This window comes from Canis lupus, chromosome 8, assembly GCF_048164855.1.
Source record: "Canis lupus baileyi chromosome 8, mCanLup2.hap1, whole genome shotgun sequence".
NCBI classification, from domain to species: domain Eukaryota; kingdom Metazoa; phylum Chordata; class Mammalia; order Carnivora; family Canidae; genus Canis; species Canis lupus.
In genome coordinates, this window is record NC_132845.1 from 58,687,023 (window position 1) to 58,704,460 (window position 17,438).

The following is a 17,438-nucleotide window of genomic DNA, read 5'->3' on the forward strand; positions in this document are numbered from 1 at the left end:
GTGCGTGAACAAATAGCAAAGTAATCATTTCAGTTAACCCCCAAGAATCCTGCAAGGTGGTGTTGATCTCTACCTTTTGATGTGGACGCTAGGGTTTAAAATAGTGAGCTCCTTGGGGACAGAGGTACTGCGTCTCTTTTGCCAGCCCTGCTTGGAAATGGCTGCCTGGAGTGCCGTCTTGTGAAGGATCTGGAACCTTCCTTCTGGTTCATAAAGAGAAGGGTGTATGATGGATCAGCGATGTCTGCCTCAGGCTCAGGGGGAGGATGTGATAATACGTCTGCCACATTTTTTGGTACTCCTCGGATGACGTGACTTGCCCAGCTAGTGACTTGCAAGGGACACAGCTGGGAGGAGGACGTGAGGGATGTTGCTTTTTCTCTGTTTTTCTTTTCTTTTTTTTTTTTTTTTCTCAGCACCACTTCTGCAGAGCTGCATCTGTTGGGAGGAAGGAGCCAATAGTCTCCTTACTATAGTATATAGTAACCCATCCAAGAAGTGGGCTTTCAGCAGCTCCCCATGGTCTGTGTTTTTCTTCAGAATGAGCCTATTAGTTATCTTCTACCTGGTGGCGCCCTTTAGTAAAAACAGGCACATATCAACATCTTCACCCACAATGTGACCACACAGATGCCACCCCCAGGCTGGTCACAGCAGTGGGTGAGGCAGGACAGGCGTCTGGGGGTATAATTCATACACAGAAATACTGCTTGTTAAATTGTTTATGAATGAATGAGTGAATGAATGTAAGATTACCCCAGCAAAGTATCTCTGTGATACCCCATGGTGGTCTAAGCCAGCCCTGCCCCATAGAACTTTCTGTGATAATACTAATGTGCCCCATCTAGTCCAGTAGCCATGAGCCACAGGGGGCTGTTGAGAAGTTGCAATATGGCTGGTATAACAGAGAAACTGCATTTTATTTTACTTATTTAATTTTTAATTGAGCTGTAATTGACACATGAGATGGTATTCTTACATGCTTTAGGTGCATGACACAATGATTTGATATGTGTATATATTGCAAAATGATCAATGTAATAAGTTTCATTAACCTCCATCAGCACACATAGTTACAAAACATTTTCCGTATGATGAGAACTTTTAAGATTGACTTTCATAGGAACTTTCAAATATACAATATGGTATTGTTAACTACAATTACGATGCTTACATGACATCCCCAGGACTTATTTATAACTGCAAATTTGTGCCTTTTTTTTTTAAGATTTTATTTATTCATTCATGAGAGACACAGAGAGAGAGGCAGAGACACAGGCAGAGGGAGAAGCAGGCTCCATGCAGGGAGTCCGATGTGGGACTCAATCCCAGGACCCCACGACTACAACCTGAGCCAAAGGCAGATACCTAACCATTGAGCCACCCAGGTGCCCAAGTTTGTGCCTTTTGACAGCCTCCCCTCATTGTACTTACCTCCCACTTCCTGCCTCTGGATACCCACTAATCTGTTCTCTGGATCTATGAGTTCAGGTTTTCTTAAGTTGCATGCACAAGTGGGATTGCACAATATTTGTCTTTCACTGTCTGACTTATTTCACTTCATGTAAGGCACTCAGGGTTCATCCACATGTTTGCAAATGGCAAGATCTCCTTTTTCATGGCCGAGTAATATTCTATCGTGTATATACACCACATCTTCTTTATCCATTCATCTGTAAGTGGACACTTGGGTTGTTTCCATGTCTTGGCTATCGTCAATAACACTGCAGTGAACATGGGGGTGCAGATATCTTTTCAAGATGGTGATTTCAATTCATAAGGACAAATCCCCCAATGCAGAATTGCAGGTTCCCACGGAAGTTCTACTTTTCATTTTTTGAGGCACCTCCATACTGTTTTCCAGAGTGGCTGCTCCTCTTTAAAGCCCCGCCAGTGGTGCACATGGTTCCCTTTTTCTCTGCATTCTTGCCAACACTTATTATGAGAAACTGCATCTCACATTTCATTTAATTTTATTTTTTATCATTTTTTATTTTTTATTTTTTAAAGATTTTATTTATTTATTCATGAGAGACACAGAGAGGGTCAGAGACATACGCAGAGGGAGAAGCAGGTTCCATGCAGGGAGCCCAACGCGGGACTCGATCTCGAGTCTCCAGGATCACGCCCTGGGCCAAAGGCAGTGCTAAACCGCTGAGCCACCTGGGATGCCCTCATTTAATTCTAACTTCAGTAGCCACATGGGGTTGGGGACTGTGTATTGGACTGCACACGTCTCGGTGCTCAGGGTACCATGGTGACCCAAGTAGATGAGGCCCTGTCCACCTAGCCCTGTCCCTTTTTGTGCAGAAGGGAAATAAACTAGGGCACAAACAAATAATGTAATTTCAGGTAATGCTAAGTGTACACTGTCTAACTGTATTGCCTTCAGAACAGCAGTGGGAGAGAGGCCTGGGGAGAAGGAAGCTGGGCTCCTTTGAGTGGTGAGAGGCCTCCCATCAGAGAGCCAGAGCCAGAGCAAAGGCTCCAAGTAGGATCACGCTCAGCAGTTCTAGGACAGTAGTTCAGGTAGTGGCTGGAAATGGAGAACAAAGAAGAGTATAGGGGGAGGCTCCAGAGATAGGCAGGAATCAGGTCTTGGGGGCCTCCCTGCTTCAGATCTTATTCCTGGAAAGGCAGAAGAGAGGAGTGGTCAGAGCAAAGGCATTGGAGCCAGCGCCCCTTGGGCAAACCTTGGCTCCCCCTCTTCCCATCTGTGTGACCTTGAGTATCTTATGACTCCATATCCCTGGGCCTCAGTTCCTCCATCCATAAAATGGGGTAATTATTGTTCAGTTAAATACGTGGAAAGTGTTCACAATGACTCCTGGCCTTCGTGAGCTCTTCTACAAGTGTCAGCTGTTAGAGTCAGTATTGGAGGGTTTTGAACAGGGGGTGATATAATCTGAGGAATTGAAAAGATCACTCTGGCTACTGTTTGGAGAATGGATTAGAGGGAACAGAGAACTCCCAAAGGAGGCTTCTGGCATAGCCTATCTAAGGGTCATGGTGGCTTGGATGAGGGTATACGGGATATACCACGCAGAGACTCGTTTCATCCCAGGACAATATTTGCCTTTTCAACAAGGCCTCTGTTTGGCAGAGGGAGAATTCTCCAACAAACTCAAAAGGAAAGAGATGAATTCAGTAACACCGCACGCACCCCTCACCCACTTCTACAATAATCAGCATCCTGCCATTCTGGTTTCATCTACCCCCTACCATATGATTGTAGCTCTCCTACCATTTCACTCATAAATTCTTCAGTACGCATCTCCAACAGGTAAGGAGTTTGCTTTTATATAACCCCAATGCCACTGTCATACCTGACGGTAATTAATTACTATGTGCTAATGATAATCAAATACCCAGTCCCTATTCCAATACCCTGTCTCAAAATTGTTTTTTTTATAGTTGGTTTGTTTGGATCAGGATATAAACCAAAACCAAACATGGCAGTGGCTTCAAAGTCAAAGCTGCAACCTTCATTTGGTCGGCTGAGTTAGCGTGGCCTGGTGGCTGGGCCCCGTGGCAGGGTCTGGGCAGCCTCAGGCCTGGGGAGCCCGATGGCATCTTAGCAGGGTGACTGGTGGGAAGGGGGCCAACCCAGGTGCACTAGAGGCTTTCTGAGGTGTTGACCTCATGTTTGATGTAAGCCACTACCAATCACCAAAGGGTGCCGAAATATGTGAGCAGGGTCCACACTCAGGAGGTTAGGGGCCTGGTAACCTTGTGAGCCCCAGGAGTCCTGGGTTTGAGGCAGGCCCCCAGGCAGCATGGGAAGGAGAGGCAAGCTTTTGCAAGAAGGCAAAACAAAAGCCTTCTCTTTGGAATTAGAACTATCAGAAAAGAAGAAGCTTTGCCAGTGGACAGTGAAAAACGAAGACCTGATCACAGTTAAAGAAGCTAAAGGATAGAGTTAAGGAAGTAGACACGAGAGGTCTAAAGATTACTGGTTGGGGGGTGGGGCGGGCGGTAATTGCTTCTGCTGTTAGTCTAAATGGATAGAACTCTAGAACACCTAGCTTCCCTGAATTGTTAGCACCATCCTTAGATGTATCTAGAGAACCACAAGGAGATGGACAAATTGCACCAATTCTGGTTAGATTCAGGACACGGAGAATCTATTACTTGTAGGGTTATTTGAAATATGTGGATTTCCTGTATGCTTTAAAGAATAAATGCTAAGTCTTCTATTATATGCTAAAACAAAACAAAACAAAACAAAACAAAACAAAAACACCAAGGTGTTTAGGAGCCAAAGGGCAGATTAGGATTCAGACCAGACTGCTCCCAGCAGGACAAATGCAGAACCAGGATAGAAGCTGAGGCCCGTGTGCTGTGCTGTGAGGACTATAGCAGGGACGAGCAGTAGCTGGGCTGGACAGATCTCTTTGTAGGAAGGACTGCTTACCCATGTGCAGGTGACAGTCTAGATAAATCCCAGACCCCCTAGGGGGTAGGGCTTCCCTCTCTCCTGCCTCCTGTCCACCTGGGCCAGCATGGATTCAGTAACTGAACCTATTGATTAAAGTTCTCAGTCCCAGGGCTAGTGTATCAATCAGGATTCTCTTGGCAGCAAAGGACAGAAAACCTAATTAAAACTGACTTAAGCACAAAAGGGAGTTCATCGGCTCACATAACAGGAGAGTATGGAGTGGCTGGCTTCAGGCATGGCAGGATCCAGGAGTTCACATGATGTCATCCAGGATCTGCCCCCTCCTTCATGCATCTCTGCTTTCCTCTGTGCTGGCTTCATCCTCAGGCTCCAGGGAGTGGAACCTAATGATGTCAAGACTCCTGATTTTAGCAGCCCTTGCAAAAGAAATTGTCCTCATGAAGGCCCCAGATCTAGGGCCCAGCAGCCAGGCAACCTGGGGTGGGGCTCACAATATCCCTCTGAATGGAGGTTGGGGGAAGGATGGATGCCCCATGGAAAATTGAGGTTGCTGTCTCCACGAGAAGGGAACATAGGAAATAATATCCAAACTAGGTCTTTTTTCTTCTTCTCCAAGAACCCACAAGTCACATGCTGTTGAACTAATTCATCGGCTCCCAGATCTAAACTTTTTCCAAAGCTTAACTTCTGAACCAAGCTTCCCTCATGGCCCCCAGACATTTGTCTTTGGCATTTCTGCCCAGCAAGGCACTGATACTCCAACCCCACACACCGAAGCCCTCGAGGGTCTGCCCCAGCTGGTCCGGTCCTCTGCTCCCTTTTGCTGCCTGCCACAGCATCTCACTCCCACCTCTGAGTCCTCCTTTCTTCCCCCTGCCCCTCTCTGCCAATCATCCCTAAGTCCTATTTCCATTGCCAAAACCTGCCTCCTTCCAAACCCAGCTGCTCCTTACCCCCACCCCCCCCCCCGCCTTCTGCCTACTGGCCCCTAAGTGGGACGCATCCCATATCTCTGCTCCCCTCACTCAGCTGCTCAGCCCACTGTCTCATCAGCAGAGGCTTATCGATCCCCCACACTCGGCTGTTGTGCTGGGGCCAAGACTCAGACACGCTGTCTGCCCCTGCCAGCTCACACCCAGGCAGGGGGGTCCAGAGGGATCAAAAGCAAACCACAGTTCAACGGGGCCAGTGCAGTGATGGGGGATGAACCAGGGGAGGAGCTGGGGGCCTCGAAGCCTGCGGGCCTCTGGGGAGTGGCAAGGTCCACTGCCAGCACATTGTCCTGGTACATTCTGGGAAGGAGGCCGTGACAGAGACTGCACCCCCACCAACCAGGCAGCTCGCAGACACATTTCATCCGGCTCACATGGGGTTTACAAAAATTCTCTGATTTGCCAGCTTTTAAAAATTGGGAGGTTTCACATGAAAATATGGATTTTTGACTTTTACTGAGAAACAAAGATCTGGTGACACCAGGCCACATCCACACTTGGGAGCTTCAGGGAAGCTGAATCACGGCACCACAGTCCCCACCACTCCCACGAGACTCCGTGACACAGTGGCACGCTGTGACACCACATTGCCGCTCCCAGACCCCAAAACTGGCCCTCTGGCTCTTCCATCCTTGTGTAACTTATCTCCCTCTGGTCCCCAGAAAACTGTTCTCTTTGCCATGCCTTTGCTCCTGCCCTTCCCAGAATCCAGGATGCCTGGACTGTCCAATTACAAACCCTGCCTTCGGAGACATCAAGGTCCTTCTCTCTTCCCACGCAAGCCTCCTGCACACCCCTAGCCTGCCCTGGGCCCCTTCTGGTGGTCTCTAGCCACACCCTTCCAGGCACCAAGTCCCATGCTTCCCTAGGTGTTCCTCAGTTTCCCAAGCCTCTGATATCTGAAACCGGTGCCCCCTGGTCAAAGCCATCCCACCCCATTTGGCCCTCACAGTGTTGTTCAGCTTGTGAACCACTTGACAGCATTTAAAAATTGGCTTTTGCTGAAGTGGCAACCTTCTCTGTATGGCGTCTACCAGCTGGAGCTGAGTAGCCCCTGGGAACCCTCTGGACTGGTGGGTGTGTGTTCTCTAGCTCATCATAGGCCCCGCACCCCTTCCCACCACTGTGGCACTACAGGCACAGACCATCATGAACTCCTTAAGATGAACCTTGCTTTCTTCCTTTGCATCCTGCACAGGCCAGGACCACGAAAGGCCCCTGAGTGTTATGTATTAGATTAAACAAAATTGCAAGAATTGCATTCTGGGGCCTCAGCCCAGATCTAGTTGAGTCCTGGCCTGAGGACAGTGAGAGGGACTCCTCCTAGGCCCGCTGCCAGCCTCTGCCTAGAACAGGGGGCTCACTGGACTAGGCCTTAGGGGAGCAGGGAGTCTCCGGGCCACGCAAGCCCCTAGCAGCCAGGCTTGGCAGGTACATCACACCCAGGCAGTGGACTGAGTATGAGGCAGTGATGGTAACTTAAATTTCTTGAGCACATGCTGTGTGTCAGGCAGCATGCAAAGGACTTTGCATGTTTCAGCTCATTTATTTCACCCAGCAGTCCTATGAGATGGGTACGGCATGATTAGCTCCATTCTACAGAGAGAGAAACTGAGGCATTGGAAAGCAGAGCAGCTTGCCAGTGATCACATGACTACCAGGCCATCTGGTGCCCATCACACGGTCCTGCCTTCCAGTAGGGACTGTGGTCGCTGGAGAGCCATGCCCTGTCGAGGCAGCGGTCACTGCCCTCTGGTGCTGGCCCCGTGATGCCAGGTGGCCTGAATATTCCAGAAGTGTGAATTGGCATGTGAAAGCTCCCAATATTTAGATATTATCAACTAGTTTTGAAAATTTTAACTGCTCTGGGAGGCAGACCAACACAGATTCAGCTGTCGGGCCTCTAGTTAGTGACCCGATCTGTCACATCCCATCCACACCTGTTGTCCCGAGTCTGTGATATTGGGAGGGCCAGGGTGCTTGGCCCAGAGCCCAGCATGTAGTAAGTAGGTGCTTGTCAAATGTCACAGCGTCTCACCGTCTTCTTCCAAGTTTCTACATCAAAAAATGGTTCTCATTGCTCTTCTTCCCAAGGGACGTGTAAAAGGCCATTAAAGGTCTCCTCCGCATAAAACATTCAAGTTCAGGTGCTCCAGGGAGGAGCACGTTCAGTTCCCAGAGCTAGGCCTCAAGAAAGATCAGAATTAGGCCTGTACCCTGTCCTTGAAGGTCTTACATCCACATGAGGACAGGCACACACCTGTGGATGCTCACCGGCTAGAGGTGCAGGGTTCCAGCTGGTAAGCCCAGCTCCGAGAGCCCAGAGGAGGACCCTCAACTCCACCTGAGGGGGGAAGAGGGGGAGAAGGGATGGGGGGGCAGGGGATTCCTGGAGGAGTCAGCCCCTGAGCCAGTGCCTGAAGCCTGCATGTTGGCCCCTAGGCAGCAACGGCTCAATCCCCAAGGCCCCCCATTCTGGATAAACCTTATATCAAGGTGAACCCCCTCCCAGTCAGCCCAGAGCCTCTAGGTCATAACAGAACCTATGGAGTGTGGGCGCCTTCAGCATGGCCCCCACAGGCTGCATATGTATGAGGCCCAGCTTCTGTGCAGATGGGCTGGCTCCAGCTGGGTGCCCGAGCTGGGGTCTGCTTTTAGGGGGCCTGCCCGGCCTTCAGCACTCGGCCTAGCCACACTGCTTGCTCCCAGCGTTCTCCGGGTGTTGTCAGCTATGCTTAAGGCAGGCGTTTGTCTCTGGGGAAAGTGCTTCATGAATGCAAATGCCCACACCTCTGCTGGGATTGTTGTCATAACAGAGCTGCACCACCATTAATCTTTGCTGAGTGGCGCGTGCGCTCATTGGAAGAGAGATGTCATTCGACACCGGGGCCAAGGAGGAAAGTGGGCTTGCAAAGTCAATTAAGTTACATAGATTGAAATAATATTAATATTGTCGTATTCAGAATGCATGACGGTCTCAACATGGTTGGTTCTTGTCAGTTGTGTAAAGAAGGACAGTATAGTCGGGTTGTGAACAAGGAAGGATGCTCCCATTCACCACACGCCAACCAGAGGGTTTCAAGGTGTCCCTTTGAAAACCCGTGACAGAGGGGCTTGAGGCAGCGTCCACAGAGGCCTAATGGTAACTCTAGTTAAGTGGGGAAGGAAAAACCCCAAGGAAGCAAGGAAGCACACATACACAGCTCTGAAGGGTAAGGGAGTAGGAGGAGTTTTACCCTGGATTCTTTTTTTTTTTTTTTTTTTAAGATTTTATTAATTTGAGAGAGAGAGAGCAAAAGCAAGGTGAGGGGCAGAGGGAGAAGCAGACGCCCCACTGAGCAGGGAGCCTGATACACGGCTGGGACCCTGGGGTCATGACCTGAGCTGAAGGCAGATGCTTTACCAACTGAGCCACCCAGGTGCCCCCACCCCGAACTTCTTGGAAGCCAGCCCAGGGAGGGAAATGGGGAGGACTAAATGCCTGCTTATTGTGGCTCTTGAAGCAACAGAATCTTGTCCCTGTATCCATGCCCATATGCAGATCTTTACTGCGGGGACACCAAGGAACACAGGCCTACAAAGTCCTCAGGCCGGCTTCCTGTACACTACATGTGCATCTCACGTGGGTTCTGACCTCGCCCCCAAGGTGTGGTGATGGGGACATCAACATGTTGGTAAATATGGAGGAAAAGTCTGAAAGGACACCTGTGCAGGCCCTCCCACAGCGATCACCTCTGGGGGTGAGGGGGGGAGTGAGGACTCAGGGAAAACTAGAAATGGGGTCAGAGCTCCACCCAGGGCAAGTCATTCTGTCAGTGGCCAGGCCTTCTTGTGGTCTAGCCTGACCCAAAGGGAGATGCCAGGCAGAGTGGCTCCCCGCACACCAGCAGCATGACCTCGGGGAAGGCTGAGCTTCAGTGTCGTCATCTGCAAGAGGGGCTCTGAGGCCCACGGCTGTGTGAGATGATGCAGCCTTTTGTTTTTTTTCATACTTGGAATCCCCAGTGAAGTGACTACTACTTGCTCCCAGCCAGGGAGCCCACTCTGATGATCCTTGGGCCAAATCCACATACAGACATGGCTTGTTTGGCCTGCGGAGTGTTGGAAACTTGCCAGATTGAAGCACCGTCAGGCAGAGCCTGAGCCTCCCGGCTCCCCACGCACCCCCATCACATCCTGAGGTTCCACCTTAATGCATCTCTCCCCCACCTGCCTGGCCCCTGCAGGCCTGAGAACCAGGCACCCTGCCTCAACCTGCTTCCCTCCTTCTGTCCCCTCCCCCGCCAGACGTCTTGGCGGGAGCTAGGCAGCAGCCGGCTAGAGGTCAGGTGGTGCTCCAGGCTGTCCGTGGAATGTAGACAAACACACTTCGGAAGCCAGACATCTCATTGTGAGAGCCCGGGTGCCCACCTCGTGACTGCGCCGGACCGGAAGGCCTCCCCACCACCCCCGTCACCTCTTGAAATGAGAGTGTTTCTGTGTCGCCAGATGTTTCCGTGGTGGTAATTGTGCAGAACGAGTCGTTGAAGCTGCCCGTGCTGTCCTTCTCAAATAGCTGTCTCCTGATTAATTCACAGCACGCACTTGCTCTGTGCCTCCACTAAACAGAGAACACATCCATATAAACATGTAAAAGAGTGCTTTGAGAATCGACTTTTCTGACAGTCGGCAAATAGTAGCCTGCCATCCCGCAATTGGATGATTGAAGCCGAGTTCCTGTGGTGTAACACAGGCTTGATGCTTCTCCTTCTAAATTGCTACGGAAACCTCTGTGGCCGTAACTTGGTGAACTAGAAATTTAGTTAGAGCTTACTCGCCAAGCTGCAGGAAGGCAGAGGGTGGGGAATGAGTAGAGATGGACACCCCTGGGGTCTCAGATCCTATATCTCAAAAGCAGATCAACAGCCAAAGCAAGGTGGAAACTGATCTAGAGGTGAAACAACAGGCTGCCATTTTTCTGATCAGATTTATTCTCAGGAAGCCATCAGAGAGCAGTGCCATCCTGGAGAAGAATACGTGTGTTCATGCTCTTGCAGTTCCAAAGCAAGTGTTGAGTGCCAGCTATGTGCCGGGTACCTGTTGGGCCCTTGGACAAGACTGGTAGGGCCTCCACTGTCTTGGAGCTGAAATTTGAGTTGGGGGGGTGGGGAGACAGTATCTAAGCTAAAAAGCTGATAAGACCGTTTCAGAGACAGGAAGGAAATCAAACAGAGCGACAGGAGAGAGGGGATTGGGTGGGCCGGGGGCTCAAGAGGAAGTCACTCAGGAAGATCTCTGGGAAGACAAGAGGGAGTCCGCCTTGCAGGTGTCTGGGGCAGAACATTGCAGCCCAATGCACAGGTCCCAGGGTGGCCTTGAGCTTTGCAGCATCACAGAGCAGCAGTCAGACCAGTGTGTTGGGAGTGAGGATAAGAGAGGGAATGTGATAGGAGCCAGGGTCAGAGAGGTCTGCAGGGGCCAGATCACATGGGCCTCATTTTTCACTGAAGGGAGCTGGAATTTAATCTCAGTGTAGTGGGAAATTGCTGGGCCATTTTAAGCAGGGGGCTGCCGTGACCTGATAAGTTGTTAAAAAAAGAAAAAAAAGAAAAAAAAGACTGGCCGCTGTGTAGACAAAAAAGTGTGTTTGTGTTGAGCAGGAGCACAGTGACAGTGCAGAGAAGAAACAGAGGCCAATTGGGAGGCTCTGATCTTTGTCTCAGGGAGAGATGGTGGCCACCCTGGGGTGACAGGCAGCAGATGCTCAGGGACAAGGGGTCAGAGATTCGGGAGGGGTTTTGGAGGTAGCCCGCAGGGGGCTTCCGACAGGTAGGATTCATAAGTGAGAGAACAAGAGGAATTAAGGAGGACTCCTAGGTTGAGGCATCTAGTTGAATGCTGGGACCACTCTTAAGATGGGCGAAGACCAGATTTGGAAAAGTGGATCAAGAATTCGGTTTGGGTTTGTGGCTCAGTTGGCTAAGCGTCCAGCTCTTGATTTTGGTTCAGCTCATGATTTTGGGGTGCTGGAATTGAGCCCCGTGTCAGGTGGGCTCCATGCTAGGGGTGGAGTCTGCTTAGGATTCTCCCTATCTCTCTGCCCCTCCCTTCCCCCTTGCTCACTCTCTTGTTCTCTTGCTGAAGGAAGGAAGGATGGATTCTGTTTGGAGCATGTTATAAGGTTGAGACGCCTGTTTGATATCCCAGAAGAGAGGTCATGCAGTCACTTGGCCTGGTGGAGAGTTCAGGGTTGGAGATTAAAATAATTAAGCGAAATTAAAATAATCAGGAGTCATCAACACAAAGATGGTATTTGGGACCTCGAGCCTGGATGAGAACACCTAGTGAAAGGGTGCGGGGAGAGCTGGAAGCCTGGGATGGAGCCCCAGGGCAGGCAAAGAGGAGGAAAAGCAAGGACCCTGGTGCTGCAGCAGTGAGAGCAGAGGCCAGAGGGAAACCAGGTGAGCACAGGGCTCAGAAGCGCCGAAGGAAATCTGTAGAAGGGGAGTAACCTGCTGAGCCACCACCCCAGTTGAGGACTGTGCATCTCCCAGTGGATCTGGCAACCTGCTGAACCCTACAACTTATCAGCCAAACCAGGACACTTTAGAGGGTGGAAAATGGGTTTTATGAGTGATTACACCAGGACAACAGGACAACATCCGACTTGTCCCAGACTAACAAGGAAGCTTCATCACCCCGGCGATTGGAGCCTTGCGAAGGAAGGATCCGCATAGAGGCCCAACTCGGGTGAGGCCAGGAGACAAGCGAGGAGGAGCATCCATGACAGTGACCCTCAGAGTTGAACAGACAGATTTTGGGGCACCCCTGCAACAGACCTCTCCTCAGCATAAAAATGAATAAAACTATGAATTCACACAACGCAGTGAACCTCACTTCTGCTAAGTGAAAGAAGTCAGGCCAAAAAAAGTACATGGTACAGGTTTCCTTTTATATAAAAATTCTAGAAAAGGCAGCATAATCTGTAGTGACAGGAAGCTGATGGGCGGTTGCCTGGGGGTGGGAGTCGTGGGCAGGGTGGGATTCCCTAGAGGTACAAGGAAACTCTGGGGGTGACAGATGTGGAGATGATCCACCTTAGTGTATACATGTGTTGAAACTTACCAAGTTGTACGCACGATTTACGGTATGAAGCACATATTCTATTTCTCGAGAAAGCTGTTTTTAAAGAAAGAGTTTTGCTCTAAAGGGGAATGGACAAACAGGGCAGTAGCAGGAGGAGGTGTGATTATATTTTAAGCACGAACAAAGAAGCATTCAATGCCCGCGTGCTGTGGGGGCGCAAGGGTTGTGGGGAGGAGGAGACGGGAAGGCTAAACCAGGGATCCTTTTGTGAAGGCTTCTGTATATATGTCATGCTGAGGAGTTTGGAATCCATCCCATCGGCCTGAGGTTCTCCACCGTCCATGTGCCAAAGAATCAGCCAGAAAACTGTCACCAGGACAGCACCACACCACATCCCCTCCGCCCACCTCCGGTTGCAGTTGGGGTGTGGCAGCCTGTGGGCAGGCGGACAGGGCACCGCCTCAAGTGTTCCTAGGTCATTCTGCCTTTCAAGAGCCACCAGTGCCCTCAGCTTGTGTGCTGAGGAGCCAGTGCCCCTAGGGGCAAACTTCATCAGCAGGAAAGGGGGTCAGTGGATAGATACCCCAGCCTCCCACCTTGGGAGGGATGCTTCTGAGGTGCGTTCTGTGGGTTCCTCCGAGTGCCCCAGTGGGATGCCCCATCTGCATACAGGAGGGACCAGCTCAAAAACTGTTGGGGGGTTTTCTCCTATCTTATTCCCCCTACTCCCTCTTGGGAACAGCTTCCAAATAAACAACGTGCACTCAACCCCTGCCTCAGGCTCTGCTTTCAGGGCATCCAAAATATGACCCCCATGGAACCAGGGGCTCTGCATTTCATGTGCACATCAGGCTTTCCTGAAGCAGAGGTCCCAGGAACCATGTATTAAAGAACAGGCAGCAAGAAACAAGAACAATTTGACAAAGAGGAGTGACCGGGCCAGCTCTGCTCTTGTGGAGCGTGAACTCTGGCAATGTGAAGTTGAGGTTGAAGGCAGCGAGAGACAGGAAGCAGGCAGACCAATTAGCAGGCTATTACCAATGTCCCAGCAGGGAGTAATGGTGAGAAGGCAGCAATTGGGGCCGTCTCTTTGTGAACATCCTTTGATTTATAGAGTCTGTAAGGGTTCACCCAGAAATGACACTGGCTTTATTTAACATCCCTGGTGCTAGAGTTTTTTTTTTTTTTTTTTTTTTTTTTTTTTTTTTTTTTTTTTTTTTTTTTTTTTAAGCTCATGTTTCTAGCACTCCCCATTTTTCTTTTGGATCTCCTACTTCCAAAATGTGATATGTCCGCCTGATGCCACCACGCATCTTCATTTTGTCAAATCTTGTGTTTTCAGGATCTCGACATCGGTGCCAAGAACGTGAAGCTTTATGTCAATAAAAATCTCATCTTTGATGGCACGTTAGACAAAGGAGGTGGAGAGGCCCCGGCTGACCGCAGCATCCCGGTGGTCCTGAAACCCAAGAGCGACGAGAACAGGGGAAGGGCCCTGGGTGCCCTCTCGGGAGAAAGCAGAGATGCCCGCAAGATGGCTGGCACAGATGGGGAGCTCTCGCAGCCAGCTGGAGCAAGAGCGGATGTAAAGGTTTCTTCCCAAGGAAAGTTATTTGGCGAAAAGATGAATCCTTCCGACAACACGAAGGACAGTTTGTCCAAGTTAGATGAAGACACGAGCTGCTCAGCAGCCCCAGCCTCAATGGGTGGCGTGCCCAGTGCTCCCCTGCTCTGCCCCACTGTGGAACGCCCTCCCCTTGACCCAGAGCTCTCTCTGACCCAACAGCTGGAAAACCTCATGGGCAGAAAAGTCTCTGAGCCGCCAGCAAAAACCCCATCCTGGTTGCAACCTTCTGTCACAGGGAAGGGCAGGAAGCAGGGAGATAGGAAGCCCAAACCCCTCTGGCTGAGTCCTGAGAAGCCACTGGACTGGGGAGGCCAACTTCCATCAGACTCCATCATTAACATTATGGGGGAGGATCCTAAAGAGACAGAGGTTGGAGATAAAGGCCCCAGGCGTGAGCCAGGGCGGTCAAGCAGCTGGAATGTCATTGCTGGGGAGAGAGCCCAGAAGGTGACCCCCAAAGTCAGTGACAACTTTGACATCTTTAACCAGCCCTCCAGCAGGGAACACCCTGCTAGTGGGAGGAGGGGCCCGAGGAAGGACACCCTCCTGAGCAGTCACAGCGATGGCCAGCCAACTGGCAGAGGTAAGCTCGAGAAGCAGCCTGACTCAGGTGCCACCACACCTGAGCTCAGGCCGCTGACTGGCATGATACCATTTGGCTCCGTGGACCTCTGTTGCTTCATCTGCAAGGCAAGGAGGTTCTTCTCAACCCATGGTCACAAATTCACTGTCTCCGGTGCCACAGAGGTGGCAGCAATGAGCGGAACGAGCAAGAGCCATTCTGCATGTTAAACTCCTCAATATACTTGTCATTGCCACCAAGTTATATCCCCTTTGCTCATTTCTCTTGCAATGTGGTCTTTCCAGTCTAGGCTCTGTTACTCCACCTCTGATGGAGACATAGGTCTCTAATGACTTCACTTTATTCTTAAGCAGACCATCAGAAAAATAACACAAATGTGATGATAAATAGCATTTGGCACTTGCCTGGGTGTGGGAAGTACTGTAGGGAGTGGTGAGGTCTGTGGTGCTGGAGAGGGGCAGCTGCTCCTCCACTTTCTGGCATTCAGCAATGTGAGGCCAATGTGCCAGACCTCCCTTCTCCTTTTTTAAAGAGAAATCAGAACTGTAGAATATTATTCTTCAATATTGGCCCTGGATTGAGATTATTTTTAAACCTGTATGTGGGTCAAAAAAAAAAAATCTGCTGGGAGGACTCACCTGGTGTGTGAACTTTGCAGTAGATTATATCTGAGGAATCTTTGAAAGGTTGGGTTTCTAAATATTTGCACTCAGATTTGGCTACTGGGAGGGTATGTAGCACAGCTGCTAGGAGTCAGACCATTTGAATCCAGCCTCTGCCATTTCTAGGTCTGGTACCTCTAGGCTGGGACTTACAGACCCGGGCATATCCACTTTCGGAGCCTCGGCATCCTCATCTGTAAATGAGAACAAGCCGCCTCCCCCCTTCTCAATGTTGTGAGGCATGAATAAGATGATGAACCAGAGCCTGGTGTGTGGGAAGTGCTCTGCAAGCACCAGATCTTAGATCCTCTGAATGGAACCCCACCCCACCCCGCACCGCTCAGGAGTCAAACCACCTGGGCAGTATCCACCAACCCCCCCCATCCCCAATGGGCAAGTTCCGAAACCCCTCCAAGCCTCAGTTCCCTTGTCTGTAAAATGATGCCAATGATGTCCATCTCATGGGAGGGTAAAATGAGACCATATGCGTGCAGCGGTTGGCACAGTACCTGGCCCACGGGAGCACCCAGCAGGAGTTAGCTGCTTCTGTTTATCGTCACCACTGCCCCCGCTCTGTGTTCTGCCTCCTGGTGTGTCTGTATGTGAAGCCAGTGTTTCTGTTCCCTAGTGAATCAGGTCAACATCTAGTCTGTCACTGTCCAGAGGACAGACCCCAAAGGTCTGCATTCAGCCCAAGTCTGTGCTTAGACATGCAGAGAGTTGGTGGCTTCTTTCAGACTCCTGAGGTCACACAGGCCACCGAGGCATGTCTCTCAGATGCCAGGTGCCTTTCCGCCTTCTTCTGGGTAGAGCTCCCTCCCCCACCTCCCCAGCCTTACAAACTTCTGCTGCCCACCCTCACCTGGACTTTACCCTGAGACTGGGTGTCAGGGAGGAGAGCTGAGCAAAAGAACTGAGAAGCTCTTTGAGGGCAGAGACTATGTCCCATCTGTATCGGGGTCCCCAGGACCCAGGTGCCCGACGCGTGGTGGGTCCTCTGAAGCATGGAAGGGATGGCGTAAAGAAAAAACTTGGGTGGCTTAATGCGTGGCATGTTGTGTTAAGCTAGGCTCTGGCCCAGGCACATTACTCAAATGGTTTAATTCTCACACCATCCCCATTTGACAGATACAGAAAACGTGAGGTTTAAGTAACTGTCCTCAGGTCACACAGCCAGGAAGGGCTAGAGCAGGATCTGAACCCAGGCCATCCTGCTCCAGCATCCATGCCTTGAATTACTAACCCTATAGAGCCCCATTACCGCAGCCTCCTGACCAGGGAGAGCCAGGCAATCTAGAGCCTTTCTGGTAAACAGACCCATAGAACCTCTGGGAGCTCCAAGGTGAAGGGTGTTATTCTAACCTGTCCACATTCAGAAGATTTTTGTCTCATTTTAATTTCTTTCCAGGCATTTCACTGCTTGGCTTAATGACACATTGAGAACCAAGCCCTGGAGATTTAATGCTTGTTAAGCCAGTCATGCTAAAAAGGAAAGTTGCTTAGAAATTTTAAATTACCCATTACATAGAGCCAAATCCCACAGCCATGCCCTTCAGGAAAGGCATGGGCCTGGGCCCTCCAATTGCTTGTAGAATGAATGGCCGCCTGGGTTCTTCCCTGGCGCCAGAGCCATTGTTGTCACAGAAAGAGAGAGCCCGAAATCCTTTTGTCCAACAGAGCATCTCATTGTAATGTCATCTGCATTTTGCAAGTGTCGGCAATAGTGGGGGTCCATGAGCTAGAGGTGAAAAAAATCGCACCTGCCCAGTTTGAGCACAAGACCTCCAGAGGCAGGAAGTGTGACCACCCATCAGCTGAGATTGGAAAGAGGAAGCAGAAAGCCAGGGGGTGCCCAGGACACTTCTCCCTGACTCCCCAGGGCTGCTGGGCCCTGCCTCTGCCACTGTTCCTCACTCTTCCTTTCTCTGCTCTATGCATAGGGCAGGAAAGGCCCGCAGCCCAAGAGTGACAGCTGCCCGGCTCTGATGCCCAAAGTCTCAGGGGAGACGCTGATTGGCCGACGTGGGTCAGGTGTCCACCCCTTGTCCAATCAGCTGCGGCTGGAGGGCTGGTCACCTTGAACTCACATGGCTCTGTTGTGTCTCACTGC

General features: G+C 50.6%; 1 protein-coding gene across 3 annotated transcripts in view; it reads left to right on the forward strand.

Moving 5' to 3' along the window:
• Positions 1-17,438, forward strand: part of KATNIP (katanin interacting protein) — a 196,099-nt gene that overhangs the window by 147,870 nt on the left and 30,791 nt on the right. For all 3 annotated transcript variants that reach the window (XM_072836272.1, XM_072836271.1, XM_072836274.1), the window contains one exon: positions 13,799-14,666. In XM_072836272.1, coding sequence (XP_072692373.1) covers positions 13,799-14,666 — 868 coding nt within the window. The remainder of the gene's footprint in view (positions 1-13,798; positions 14,667-17,438) is intronic.